Raw genomic sequence first — 15332 nt, forward strand, 5'->3', positions numbered from 1 at the left:
ATTCAGCACATCAAAATTCATAATAAATAGCGCATAGTATCTCTGAACAGAGAGCTTCTGAATAAATTGTAAAATAGTGTTAGTAGAACAAACAATATAGACCATGATCCACCATCGCATAATGCATCAGCAAATCAGCATCTATGTTGTTTGCAGTTGGACCCAACTTGTATGCAAGCTTATAAAGTAATCACACATGGACCATGATGTATATTGACAGGAAAAGTAAATTTCAGAGATATTAAATTCACTCTTCTACTTTTTACCTCCAGATTCAAAGAAAGAAGCACTTTAAATATGAAATACGAAACCTTTTTTATAAATGACTCATCCTACTTACTAATTTCTATTACATGTATTTTATCAATGATCTTTATATAATATGCTCTCCAAACTGGTTGCTGAGCCCAAAAAAACCCAAAAACTTGCAATAATTGTAATAAACTTGGTATGTATCAGCAGTAAGCATATATCAGCAATAGGGTTTTATTAACAAGAAGTAAATTTCATAAACATGTATATAACCATCACTTTGAAGATAAATATATGCACTTATTAGCCACATTGTACAGTATTAAAGATAAATATATACACTTATTAGTCACATTGTACAGTATTAAAGATAAATATATGCACTTGTTAACCACATTGTACAGTATTAAAGATAAATATATACACTTATTAGCCACATTGTACAGTATTAAAGATAAATATACACACTTATTAGCCACATTGTACAGTATTAAAGATAAATATATACACTTATTAACTACATTGTACAGTATTAAAGATAAATATATGCACTTATTAGCCACATTGTACAGTATTGAAGATAAATATATGCACTTATTAACCACATTTTACAGTATTAAAGATAAATATACACACTTATTAGCCACATTGTACAGTATTAAAGATAAATATACACACTTATTAGCCACATTGTACAGTATTAAAGATAAATATATACACTTATTAGTCACATTGTACAGTATTAAAGATAAATATATACACTTATTAGCCACATTGTACAGTATTAAAGATAAATATACACACTTATTAGCCACATTGTACAGTATTGAAGATAAATATATGCACTTATTAACCACATTTTACAGTATTAAAGGTAGAAAGATACAAGTGGATTAATTCAGCATTCAGAATTTTTTCGTCTTTGATGACAATATCCAGATTGCTACAAATAAGTGATACTGTATCAAGGAATTGATTGAAATAATGTTAATTATGTAGACCCTACCCTTGTGCCTTTCTTGACGGTTGGAATGTACACAGCAACATTCAATCTGATCATCTTTGAGTCACAAAAATACCATAAACTTACATTTAGACATGATTTCAGATTAAACAAAATACAGTAGTTGTTGTAGGTTTAATGCCATTTTTCAGCATCCTGTAAAACTTAATTTAGATATGATTTCAGATTAAATAAAAATGCTAACTAAAGCAAGAAAATCTAAAATGATTTGTCCAGACCATATGCTGATGTCCATTATACATATCTTTGTTTTATAGCGAGGTTGGAAATCCAATCCATTCTTACCAAAATATACTTGCTAATAAATTAGATCCAAATGCAAACGGCATGAACCCTGATCTGCCAGTGCTTGATGCATCGGTGGAGCTGGGTCTGTGTTCTTTGTATGGATTGATTGGTTGAACAAATAACATTGACCTTGTTCTAAGTGTGCATTATTCAGATCAGGGCCTGTTTTATTTGCAGTTGGATTTGACCTATATTTAAGTATTTACAGAACATACATACTGATCATGGAATTTAATTGTTTAACCTTATCTTTGCAGCCATAGCTGTTGCATCTGGACCATATATCTACATATACAAGAATTTGCGTCCCTATTTCAAGTTTACACTGCCCCAAATAGAAGTAAATGCTGTGGAGGAGGATTTATGGAATCAGATGAAAGAGGTAAATGTCAGTGTTTTGTTTTGGAGAACTGATATCATAAGGTTTGTTTTCCTGCTAAAGCAAGCAAGACATAGGGATCACTTCACTAGCACCAAAGATGGCCTAAGGTCAGATAAAGTTTCTTATTAACGTTTCTGTTTCGTGACAAAGTGCTGCTTTTGACTTTACTTTCACAGGCATTACCCATTGCTGCACAGAACACTTGTCAGATATGATAGGAAAGACACATATTTGAAGAGGCCCCGAGTGGCCAAGTGCTCTGAAGCACTCACCATTATGGATCACGGCCATCTCACCTCTGTCTGCGTGGGTTCAAGTCTCGGGCTTCTTATGGGTCAGTGGTTCTTTCCGGGGTTTTCCCAGGTTCTACCTCCACCATTTATACTGGCTGCCATGTATATCCTATCTTGTGCTGAAAAATGGCGTTAAACCCTATAACAACAACAACAGCACATTGGAAAGTGTTTAATCATTAATCTTTGACCTTGAGAATGACAAAGGCTAATCATACTTGATTATTCCTTCATGATATATGGATGTAAATATTAGTGGTTGTTTTGTGTTTTAATAATGGTGAAATTCACCTCCATGTCAATCTGTCAATCCAACTGCCAAAGTTTTTAATGAGATATTGAAACATATGTTAATTTTGATGAAAGGTCTTCTTTTATTTATGTTGTTATTTTTACAGAGGGACTGCAGTCATACCATGACATAAACTGCACACCACAGTCCTGTAAAACTGTATGGGACTTGCTCTTTGGTAAAGAATTGATTTATTTGTATTAGATGTTAAAAGGTCAAAGGTCACATTCATTTGCTGTCAATTTAGATTTTGCAATAAATATGCATAGTTATATAATCACTTGAATAAATTTCATGATTTTAAGGATAAATGGTCAAAAGCAGGTCACTATTACCAAATAGGGAAAACCGTATGCGTTTAGTGGTTGTAATTTTCACACCAGCTGTCATTGCGAAAACATGGATGAACAGTGGCATATCTGCCTTTAAATACTTTCAGTAATTCCACACATCACTTGTCAATCATATTTCAAACTCATTTGACCTATAACTTCACTTAAATTTTCTCTATTTATTATTGGAGCCATTTTGTTTTGAAATAGCACGCCTGGCAGAAGCAATAAATGTCATTTGAGACAAACTCATTGTAACTTATTGCATATTGACACACTTATTTCTTTATTTCAGAGCAGTATAAATGTCTATGTACTCAGAGAAATGTTGGAAGGAATGAGGTTAGTACTTAGATGATTCACTGAATTAAAAGCTTTGCAGCCTTGTAGTAAGGGAGAGTTATTTACAATGTATTTTTTCACAGCATAGGTCAAACAAACAGGCCTTGATATGGTATCTCAGTATATATGTGACTAATATTATAGGGACTTGCAGTATTAATTGATTGTTGTTTGATTTCATTAGTAAAATTGGAATCTTTAATGCCAGGCACTTGTTTCTAATCAAAATTGGCATATTTTGAAGACAGTTATGATGGCATGTTGTTGTTAATAAAACTGAGGTTTTCATTTCCTCACCTGCAAGACAGTTATCCGATTTCTTTTCTTGGACTAAATAAGTGTTTCTTACCCTGGGAGTAGATAAGTTTATGTGTTATGATTGTGTTGTCCTTTTTTTTATTATTTTATCATGCACATTGATTTGTACATGCCATTCATATTCTACAGTGGTTTTGCCAGATAAAAAAAACAGAGGATGTGGTGGGAAAGAATAATAATTGTCAAACCAATGTGGATTGGAGTTGTGACATAAGATTTGTACTAGGAACTCTGTAAGCATTGTCCCCAACAAAGTATTATCCCCTGAGGTCAGATTTCATCTATCCTGCTCACATACATTGTAAAGATTCTGTTAATCCATATTTCTGTCTCATCATTTCAGAGCAGATGGCACATCACTTACTGTACGTTCTCTTCGGTTTCTACAGTTACAGGATGGTGCTGACATGGTGGCCTTCACTGAGATGTACAAACAAACTCCACTGAAAAAACAGGTATTTATCACTTATGTATTTCAAATCTTACTGTATTATATGTGAATCCTATGTCAAGGCATTATTGTGATAAAAAAAACTTACAGTCAAACAAGTTTATGTGTAAATTATTTTATTATATTTTCCTAAGAGCATCAGTCCATTATTTGTGCCATTTTTCCAATCTATTTTGATGTGCCAACATGACAATGACAGGCCTATAGTGTTTCAGTTATCTGTCTCTTAATCCACCACACCTTGGTTGGATTATATGTTTAGATCAGCTTTTAGGCACTGGTGGGACATCCATGTTCCATTAACATTTCTTGTTCTTATAAAAATGTTTCCTGATTTTTTTATAAGGCTGTTTATCAAAGTCTTATTTTGCAATTATGTCTTGCCCATTTGGATCTTGCACTGTGATAAAATATTTATAAATTGAATACTTTTAATATGTTACTTACACATACACTTATTTCAGAACAGGCACAATTTTTCATCCATCTTTTAAACGTTGTTATTTTCATTTTTTTTTCTCAACCAATGGACTTGGGGTTATCAAGAAGTCATGCTAAGACACTTCACAGAGAAACATATGAGCATACTCACAAGAGAGTTATGTACACTTATTGAATATCATGTTCTCTCAGCATTTAATTCTTTATGTACACTAGTGATATACCATATATACTTGCTTATAAAATCCACACTATAGTCTTAATATACCTCCCTGTTTGTACCTTCCTACCGAGTTCAAAAATGGAAATCTTTAATGTGACAAAAAGTACACAGAACTTAGTCAATTGACTCACTGAGTTATAACCTCTAACCTGAATGTGACCAGAGTGACCCTAACACCGGCATTCTCTATGCCTTTCATGCTTAATGGACTTTCCTTACTAACATGGCACCAAGTTGCGTACACAGTGGATGAGTTGATTTCCTCAGACATGATATGGCAAGGTTCATCCTGTTCAGTAACTGCTGAATAATTCTGTAAATTACCATAATGTTGAGAGTTTAGAGTTATATCTCTTTGCATACATGTACATAGAAATTACACTACTTGTTAAATCCACTTGAAAGGCAAATTTTTAGTTGTCGTTATTTTCCTTTGCTTCAGTCGACATTGTAAATATTAAAAGCAGACAAGATAATATTTTCCTTCTATGTGCATACATGTGTAGTCATGCCTACACCCCATCGCTGAAAATGGACTTGTCCAGGAACTCGAAATGACTGGCAAACAAGGTCATCTTTTACACTGAAAACTACTGTTCAGAATGAAACACACAGACAGTAACATTGTTAGGGTCCAACCTGGGCACAATCAGGTTTGAAATTATAAAGCAATAAAAGTTCTGTGCATCTTTTTCCTCATTTATGTTTTTTGATTTTTAGATCAATAGGGGGATACAAACAAACAGGGAGGTATATTCAAACTATAGTACCACATATACTCACTTATAAGATGAGTCCAACTGCAAAATGCACAGACCCAGATCTATGGTTGCATAATGTGCCAGATATTTTAGTTTGTGCAGTTGGTTAGGAGTAATCAGTAGAACAAACAACATAGACCCTGATCTGCAGGTGCATCATGCTTTGACAGATCTGCATATTTATTGTTTGAAGTTTGATTAAGTCAGTCATATTTTATTTAATATATTGTTTGTCATTCTTGTATTTGTGAAACTTACCCATCACTAATGGCTGTCTCATTTTTTCCCTTTTTCTGCAGACTGTGATCACATGTTTGGGCACAATGAAGAAATCCATGGCAGAGGAAGATGCTATTAGTTGTCTTGTTATTGGTACAGAGAATAAAGGCATCTATGTTCTTGACCCAGAAGCCTTCACAGTGCTAGCAACAGTAAGTTACTTTCTTTGAAGCATGCTGTAATGGAGAAATTTTTCTCTAGCTGTATAACTTGGATATTTGTCAAACTTAAAATTTTTATTACAAAATTGCTTATTAATACTTTTAAGACCCAAACCTGTTGTGTGATATTTTTCATCAGACAGATGTCTGGGAATGTATGATAATCAGACATTTTGATGACATCCATATATACAAATCAGTATGTTTCAGTGGAATTATGAGACATTTGTTTTTACTGTATTTTGATAAGTCTTGAATCTGCCATGATATGATTGAAATACATGCCTACATAATTATCACACATACTGGTTTTCTTGTTATTTGTCATATTTCTATTTCAGATGCCCCTACCAAGTGTGCCAGTATTCCTCAGTGTGACAGGGATGTTTGATGTAGAGTACAGAATTGTAGCATCCTGTAGAAATGGATGTGTATACACTCTTAAAAGGTTTAGTTTATTTTACAGTAGGAAAAAGTAGAAAAATGAAAATATTAAGATGTCATTTGCTGTTAAATATAATCCCTAAAAAATAGAAAAAATTGGATATAATAATAATAATAATAATAATAATATCTTGTCTTTCTGAAAGAAACTTTCTGTGAATTTTTCCAAATAACATGGTTTATAATCTTCTAAATAACATGGTTTATAATGTTCCAAATAACATGCTTTATAATGTTCCAAATAACATGGTTTATCTTCTATTGACATTTCCCTGTCTTTTACATATGAGCCCTTAGAACAGCAGAACCTTTAATAATGCAGTGTGACTTTTTTTGTCCATTTATGTATTATGGATCCTACTCAAAATCCAATGCACATATTATATTATGTATCCTCAAGAAATAGTTTGATTTCTACAGTTTACAAATTTATTTATAATCTTCTTAGAAATTTTATCACAAATTGCTTTTGTCACACATTAGAAAAGACAATGATATGATAGACATATACTTGTGTGTAAAATTCAATATCTTCACTTAAAAGTACCTTTACAAAAACTTATGCTACTCCATGTTTCATTCTATGAAACTGCTCTTGGAATCTTAAAGATACTTGGATCTTTCATCTTAAATCATTTTATTTTGGTATTTTATTCCATAGGGGTACAACAGATACAGTGAAAAGTTGTATAGAACTTAACTCACAACCAGTTGGTCTAGAAAGAATTGGAAAAACAATTTATGTTGGATGTATGGATGAAACATTACAGTGCTACACCTCCAAGGTAAATAGTAAACATGCAGTTCTTATTTCTTCTTATTACACTGCTTTCTTCATTTACATTAAATGATCCTAATATCTTAGAATTCATCCACTACCTCACAAACCTATCCTTTCCAGACTAAAATACGTTTGGTCAGTCTTTTGGCTTGTTTTAGCAAAAGAAGTGATAATAGGTTGTCTGTATGACATAGTGAAAGTCAGACTAGAGTAGTCTTCCCTTGGATAGGGGTGATGGAAACAAATCAGTTGTCAGTTAGTTCTTCCACTTGTTCTTGGAAGCACACTTTTTCTCAAGGCCTTGCAAAATAAAATTTTCACTTGTGTCTTTTCATTAGTTTTTTCTGTCAGATTCACACTCCATTTACTTTTGTTTGGCATTTCAGTGGTCTAACTTCATAATACAATAAATGTACTGACACCATCTTAATTACCTGCCTTATGTTTTGTAGTACTTTCAGTTCAACTTAGTAATCATTGTTTTTTTAATTCTGTCAAGTATATGTAATTGATCTTTTATGACATACTGTATGATCATTCCAGTAATTTCCTTTGGCATAACATCCTTAGTTACACTCTCATTGTCTCTGATTCTTGAGGATCACCATGGTTGTGTATTCCCTTCATTTGATCCATTTGAAGAGTCTTACCTGGGAAATCTCTTTATCTCTTAGGTCTTCTCAGTGCAGCCCCAACCCTCCCACCCTACATTACCAGTTCATGAGTCCCTTGCAGATCACCCTCCTTTCCTCAGTGTTTGGACTATATGAGGTATGATCTCAGCAAGGACCTCTGCCAGTTCACAAGTGCTGAAGGATTAATTGACTGACATCATGAGCTGCATAGATGCCAGCATAACCAGCCAAAGTGCCTACCTCCAGTGCTCCTTCCAGCTGAACAGGGTTTGGCTGGCCATAGGAAATGCCTTTCAGTCACAGCTGGAAATGTTATATGGAAAGGATACCTTCATTATTCATGTGATTTGATACTTTAGAAGGCAGTAATTAACCAGTTTCCCAGTCTTCTGCCTTAGTGCTTGTGATTTTATTGAGTGGTGACTTCATTGACAAATCTACATTCAAGTTGGTAACATTCCAGGTATACTCAATTTCCTAGTAGATTCACTGTCCCAATGGAATCAGTTGATCCACACTGCATGGTCCCATCACACCTTAGTCTTCAGTCAGATTTATGCTACTATTGTCTACATACTGTAGTATCATTTATTTTCGTTGGGCTCAATTTTCATGGTTTTGAAAAAAAATGGCATTTTCATGGTACTTATTCGTGGTTTTGCCTGTCAAAATTTGTATATTAGTAGGTATTTAATTTCATGGTTTAACCTCTACAAATACCCAAAATAAAGAATACAACAGAATAAAACTATACTGACACAAATGGCGGTCACTTTAATGTTTAAAACAATACTACCCCCTGTATGAGCACAAATTAAAGACCTGGTAAGTTCAGTACTTACACACTGTTTTCGACCAAGTGAATAACATCAGTCTTAGCCGATGCAGCCAACAACACTAAAACAATGTTTCCATCTCGATGATAAAAAAAACCCACCTGTCATGATTAATCACTTTTGCCAAGTTTTCGTTTGAATGCTCAATATCAAAGGAAGCTGACACAGCCAACAACACTAGACCAATCGGTTTTTAAAGTTCATGTACATGTGAATGATCTCTTACTTAAACCACTGTCCATCATGTCGCACCATCAGTACTTTCTGATGATGATGGTGTTAACACAGTGGCTTAAGAGTGGTAAAATTCACCTTAGACCCCCCTCCCCACGCCGAATGGATAATTGCAGCTCACGCGACAGTGAGTGAAAGGTCGGACCTAATTATCAGCAATTTGGGGATTATTTACCTGAGAAGCATTTGTGAGTACCATGAGACTTGATTGACACGATGTTGATGCAGTGGCTTTGTCCAAAAATATGGGAAGTGTGAGCTTTAATACTCTGCTGTAATTAGTGTATATACATAGTGTTTCATTATTAATAGTGTTTCAAGAAATAGTTATAGTATTTTACAGGATTGTTGTTCTTTTGGATTAAAAATGAATGGATAAAATGAAACATGCTTTCAGAAGGATTTAAATGTTTCAACAACAGTTGTACTTGAATGAAAGATCAATTTGAATAAGTATTAAATTTAATTTTCATATACTGTTATATTGTATTTTTTTCCTTCTTTCATTTTCAGTATTACTATTGTTTGAATACCTTATGCTTTTTCTCTATTTTCTCTCTTTCCTTATTTATCTCACTTATCAATTTAATTCAGTGAGTGTAAAATTATGGCCATCGGATACCATATCAAACATGTGCATTAAAACAATATAAAATGGTTTTTAAATCTTGTTTCAAAAGGTTAAAATAAAAAATAAAACAAATACATGTAAAAGCTAATATTTAATCACCAGATTACAGTATTGACCTTGATTTATCAAATACTAGTAGCTGTGTTAATCTCTAGGAATGAAACACTGTAAGAAAACAGTTGGGGTGGGGGTCATCATCCTACATGGCTCATTTTTAGTTGGGGATTTAAATTTCATGGTTTGGGACAACCACAAAAACCATGAAAATGGGTCCCCTATGAAAATTGATGATACTACAGTACGTGATCTTCCATGTAATGAAGTGGAACTCCAAGCTCCAGCACCTCATCTCACCTGCTGGATGTTTGAAAGCTTGGATGGCCAGCACCAATTTTTCTGAATTGGTTAACACACTTTTTGTCTTACCCCTCTGATCCACACAGTCTTGCAGAAGTGATTGAGTCTGAGTTCTGACTAATGCTGTTGACTCAGATAAAGCAGGAAACTTCATGGATCAGCTACTTCATCAATCTATGACAGATATTCTCCATGCCTGCTGAATCAACTGCAAAATTAATGCTGATTTCCATCTGAAGCCAGAGATGTCAAACCAGCATGCTTGGTTTATGTAAAACAAGCCCTCCAGAAGAAATATTTCTCTGAAGAAGTGGGAGACAGAATTTCTTGAGCAAGATAGCCTACCACTTTGTAAGCCTATGAGAGGAAAGGGAGTTTTCTTTCAGTGGTGTGAGCAGAACACATTTCTGTGCCTAAATCTTGAATGTATAAAATAACCAGCTTAATATTATCCTCTTTAAAGAGGAAGAAGGTAGTTCCCCCTCCATCAAAATAAAGGGGTTACCTTTCCATGACCTCAGATACATTTTGCCTTCATGGAAGCAAGGATACAGGCCAGAACAAAGTACTTTCAGCTTTTCATATGAATTTTCATTTGTCACATCTGAAGACTTTGGCCCTTTGTTGGAAATGGAATTTTCCATGGGATCTGGCATGGTTGATGAAAGTACCTTTTGAGCTATATTCTGAAACATTTGTGAATCTTCTCTCTTACAAAACCTGCTTCTATGTTGTCCTAGCCTCAGTAGGAGAATTAGTGATGATACAGGCCCTATTGATCAGTCTGAATTTTTTGCAGTTTCAACATAACGGTTCTGTTTCTGTCATGATGGCCTATGTTCACCTTTGTCTTAACAATGCTCTTCTTTGGATCTTTCATCCCAGGGGCATCTACAGGCTCCTGCCAGGTCACATAAGTGTTTCTGAAGTGAATTCAGCTGATTAAAAGAGGGAGATCTTGCTTGTTCTTACTGCTCAAATAAGGAAGGTATAATAATTTTCTCAGGCTCTGTTCTCCTGGATATGATAGGATAGTTGCTTAGCCTAGAAGGAACTAACCCAAGCCCACTTGAATTTCTTATGCATTTGGGCTCACAAGGTTAGGGAGGCTGCCACATTTGAATGCAACTTCTCCTAACCTGACATCATCTAAATCATGGGATGGAGGTCACAGATGGCATCATCATCTTTTTCCTCAGAACCCTTTATCCTAAAGGGCTGAGTTTGACCTGTACCAGAACTCAGATTGATCAGCAGCTTTATGACTACATAGTTTACTCCTCTTCTAGTGGATTTGCTATCCGTAGCCCAACTCAAGCTGTTTCATGTACATTAGGAGACCAAAGACAAGGCCATTTCCAAGGTAAGGGGGATATCGCTCACACCTCCTTTTGCCTATTCTCTGAATGCATTATAATCAGATAATATATTTGATGAAGAAACTAATTTTTAGAGAAAATGGATGTTTCTTCAGTGATAATCATCTGATCATAATACAGGTACACTCTTCATGTCCTCCCTACTGTTATGTACCTAGAATATTGTGCACATTTATTACAGTTGTAAATGACAGTTTACAGGATTGAGATTTGTCCTGTTATCCGGGGGGAGACGTCTCAAGTCTGACTTTCTCCTGAGTAGCATACAATATCTGAGCACTTCTGTTGCAAAAAGAAGCTAAAGAGTTTGTTGTCTTGGAGTTTAATGCCATTTCTCAGTGCAAGATAGGTTATACATGGTGGTCAGTATAACTGTTGGAGGAAGAACCTGGGAAAACCTTGGTACGAACCACCGATCCATAGGAAGCTACTGGCAGCTTTCTCACATACTAACATTGGCCAAGCCTGAGACACAAGCCCATGCAGACAGGTGAGATGGCAGTGATCAGTAAAGGTGAGTACTTTAGACCACTCAGCTGCTCTTGGCACCAGCTAAAGATTTGTTAGGCAGTTTTTTTTTTTACATTGGGAGGGCTGTATCTGCTAAATATTAGATGTACTTCTAAGATGTGCTTATAAAATATTATGATCAGACATGTAGATATTGTTACAGTTATATAGTTTTCTTTAAAAATTGATTTCCTGTGTTTTTATCAGCCAGAATGTACAACATTAGAAAATCCCACCAGGAACAACTGTGTCCAAGTCTGATTTATATAAGTTGGTTGATCAAAAATTCATTCCTCTGTTTTAAAGTCCTTTGTTTTACAGTCATGTTGTTAATCAGTAGTGAAATTAGTGCTTGTGATCAGTGATCATTTTAAGTCAGTCATGATTGCATTGATAGAATGGACTCAAGTCATCCGGATACTGTAATCCTGCATGGAACATAAATTTGGGAAAGAACAACATGTACATGTATTTTATGACTTTAATGCACATAAATCAATCTTGATGATAATAATAATAATAATAATAATGTTGTTGATGATATTTGGCACATGTTATTTAGTCCAATAAAGCAACCCCTAAATCTCTGTTGATACTGATGGATTATTTCTGGGTCTGATGTCACCTGTTATTAAAATGTACAATTTTGCTGCATACCGATCTACCCAGTACACACCCACCCACATACTGTTTAGACACAATATTTGGTAACAGCCATATATAGCCATGAAAATAAAATTGTCTACAGGTCATTGGGTTGTGTTATTACATGTGAATTTGCAAGTCATCAGAAATAGGTTTTGATCTGGAAATATTCTGTTCATATCACCAAAATGACCCATCAATGGATGGTAGCTCAAGAGATGTGAGTAATTCCAGTGTCTAAGGTGTAAATATGTTTCAGACATATCTGACTGCAGACAATTCCTCAATTTTATTTTATGAATAGGTGATATCAGACCCACAAATAGTTCTTCAATATCAACGCAGATTTGGAGGTCTGATTTTTCAGACTATGTTTTACTTTTAAAAGTAAACCTGTATACAGAGGTCATCTGTGTACAAAGTCAGTTTTGCCTTTTCCCATGGCTGGCTGCTTTTGACAGGTTTAACTGTATATCTCATAAATGGCCACAGATTTTTTTTATCTTAAACAGTAAATGGTAAATGTGTGGATGAGTTTCCAGCCCAACATACAATCCTTTAATCCATCCACAGGCTTACACATTTTACAGTCCTTATTTCATTATAAAAGCTATATCAGGCAAGTTTAGTAATCCAGCCTCTATTAATTGTATAGTCTTTAATACATTTTGTATCACGGTGAAATCTTGATCTTTAAATGGCTATCATATAGAAGAATTTTTTTTTATTGGCATTGAATTTACTTTGTATCCAATACAAACACTGGAATATTTTCTTAAAAAACTGTGTTTAACATTACTGATATTTATTTATGTCAACTGAATTCCTCAGGGCAAAAAATTGTGGACCGTGCAGGTCCCTGCCAGCATCACAACTATAGAGGTTCTGGACTACAAAACCAAGGGATTTAAGGCAGTTCTGGTGGCCCTTAGTAACTGTGAAGTTCACCTGTATAAGGAAAAATACCTTGTGGACATTATTAAAACTGATAGTGTTGTCACAGGGATGAGGTTTGGTAGATTTGGAAGAGAAGAAGGAGCACTCATCATGACCACTAGAGGTATTTATTGGATGCATAATTATTTACAATCAATAACTCATTTTATCGTCAAAGTCTTACAGGTCAAGTAGGCATTCAGAACCAACTATTTCAGTAATGAGTGTCCTTTAGATTTTGATTATGCATGCCTTTTAATGGCAATTATTCACTTTATTTGGATACTCATACATCCAAATTGCTTTGGATGGTCATTGTTGACACCCACTACCCACCCCGAGAATTGCATATGGCAAAATCAGTGTTAAATTACATTGACAGGTGTGATCCTCTACAAACCAGATTGAATGTCATGCATTGCATGTCACAAGGAAAGCAGTGCATGTTGAAAACCAAGTCACACTACCCTATTACTTGTTATGATAAACCTGATGTCCTCACTGTAGTATTTTGATGAATTTAATGTGCAGAGGATTCAAGATTCAGGATTGAGTAAACTTTGGTTAAACTATTTTAGTATTTTGATCAAATATTATTCTGTTGAATTTGAATAAATGCGCCTACATGGCCACATGGACATACACTTTAAATATCATATGTACATGCTTGTAAATCATGTCCAGCTGCATACAGATGTAGACCCAGATATGCTGTCACATAATGCACCAGGAGATCAGGGTCTGTGTTATTAGTTCTACTGATTAATCCAAACAAACTCCATAGACTCATACGTGCTCATACATTATGAGATGGCAGATCTGTTTCTGTGCAGTTTATCTGACTTACAAGCAAATAATTGCACTAGTATTATTAAGATGCAGTTTTTATATTTGTCTCTAAATTGTCTTTTAATTGCTTGAAAAGAAGAGTAAGATGCTTTTAAGGTAGTCTAATTTCATAAAATTAATACTTAGTGCACAGCTTGAAATGACATGATCATCACATAGAGAGACTGGAAATAAAATGATGAGGTTGCAACTTCTGCCGGGGGCCCCAAGTGGCTGAGTGGTCTAAAGTACTCACCATTACAGATCACTGCCATCTCACCTCTGTCTGCGTGGGTTCAAGTCTCAGGCTCGGGCCAATGTGGGTATGTGAGAAAGCTTTCCGGTAGTTTCTCGTGGGTTGGTGGTTCTTTCCGGGGGTTTTCTGGGTTCTTCCTCCACCATTAATACTGGCAGCCATGTATAGCCTATCTTGTGCTGAAAAATGGCGTTGAACCTTATAACAACAAAAGCAACTTCTGCCTCTTATTAAATATGAAAACAAAACATCTTTATACATATTTAATAATCACAATAACAGTTCTTGTAAAAGAAAATGATAAAGTCAATAAAAAATAAAAAGCCTTTAGAAATCTTTGGTGATTTATTACCTGCCATAACTCAGCTATGCAAGTTTTCCATTGTGGAAGATGCAGTCTCCATATCTGTGTCATACTGAAAAAGGATTCCCATATCAACATACTGTTTTCCTTTTACTTTGATACTTAGAGTTTAGAATCTTCAACCTGTGTACATTTTTATGTCAACTAAATATTAAAAATATGCCTCCAGCTTTTCTTAGTGGCTGTCTGCCCATGGCTAGTTTGGTGATAGCAGCAGTCAAAGTCACTTAAGGTGATACAAACTGTAAGATGGCAGCAATTAACCATTTTGAAACAATGAAAAAATTCAAGCTTTTGTGACAGTTGGCAGAGTTGTGATGTAAAGTATTTGATGACTGTTAATGTATTGTGTTGTAATATATTGTTTCGGTTAAAGTTGATCCTTTGGCGAGTAAAATTGAATTTAATTTGAGTTTGAAATAATTATTAAAGAGACTAATTTTGTGCAAATACATCATTTGCCATTTAAGGAATAACTTATTACTTTGAAAGAAAAGTAATCCTGAAAACATAGGTTTTACTATAATAAATGCTGGTAGATAAAGAGTATCCTAAAGTTAAATAATCCAGAATGGAAATTTCCATGGTGCAGATTATTCATGGTTAACCAAATGTTTAATCATGTTAATGTTTTATTTTAGCACATTGATAAAACAT

At 34.6% G+C, this 15332-nt stretch overlaps 1 protein-coding gene across 1 annotated transcript in view; it reads left to right on the forward strand.

The window, feature by feature from the left end:
* LOC149808327 (BBSome complex member BBS1-like) overlaps nucleotides 1-15332 on the forward strand; it is a 42197-nt gene that overhangs the window by 13215 nt on the left and 13650 nt on the right. Inside the window, exons 4-10 of the mRNA XM_089975875.1 lie at nucleotides 1822-1946; nucleotides 3159-3205; nucleotides 3867-3978; nucleotides 5699-5830; nucleotides 6181-6287; nucleotides 6945-7068; nucleotides 13123-13351. Coding sequence (XP_089832001.1) covers nucleotides 1822-1946; nucleotides 3159-3205; nucleotides 3867-3978; nucleotides 5699-5830; nucleotides 6181-6287; nucleotides 6945-7068; nucleotides 13123-13351 — 876 coding nt within the window. The remainder of the gene's footprint in view (nucleotides 1-1821; nucleotides 1947-3158; nucleotides 3206-3866; nucleotides 3979-5698; nucleotides 5831-6180; nucleotides 6288-6944; nucleotides 7069-13122; nucleotides 13352-15332) is intronic.

The sequence above is a fragment of the Sinohyriopsis cumingii genome, chromosome 1 (genome assembly GCF_028554795.1).
Source record: "Sinohyriopsis cumingii isolate HCF-2022 chromosome 1, ASM2855479v2, whole genome shotgun sequence".
NCBI lineage: Eukaryota > Metazoa > Mollusca > Bivalvia > Unionida > Unionidae > Sinohyriopsis > Sinohyriopsis cumingii.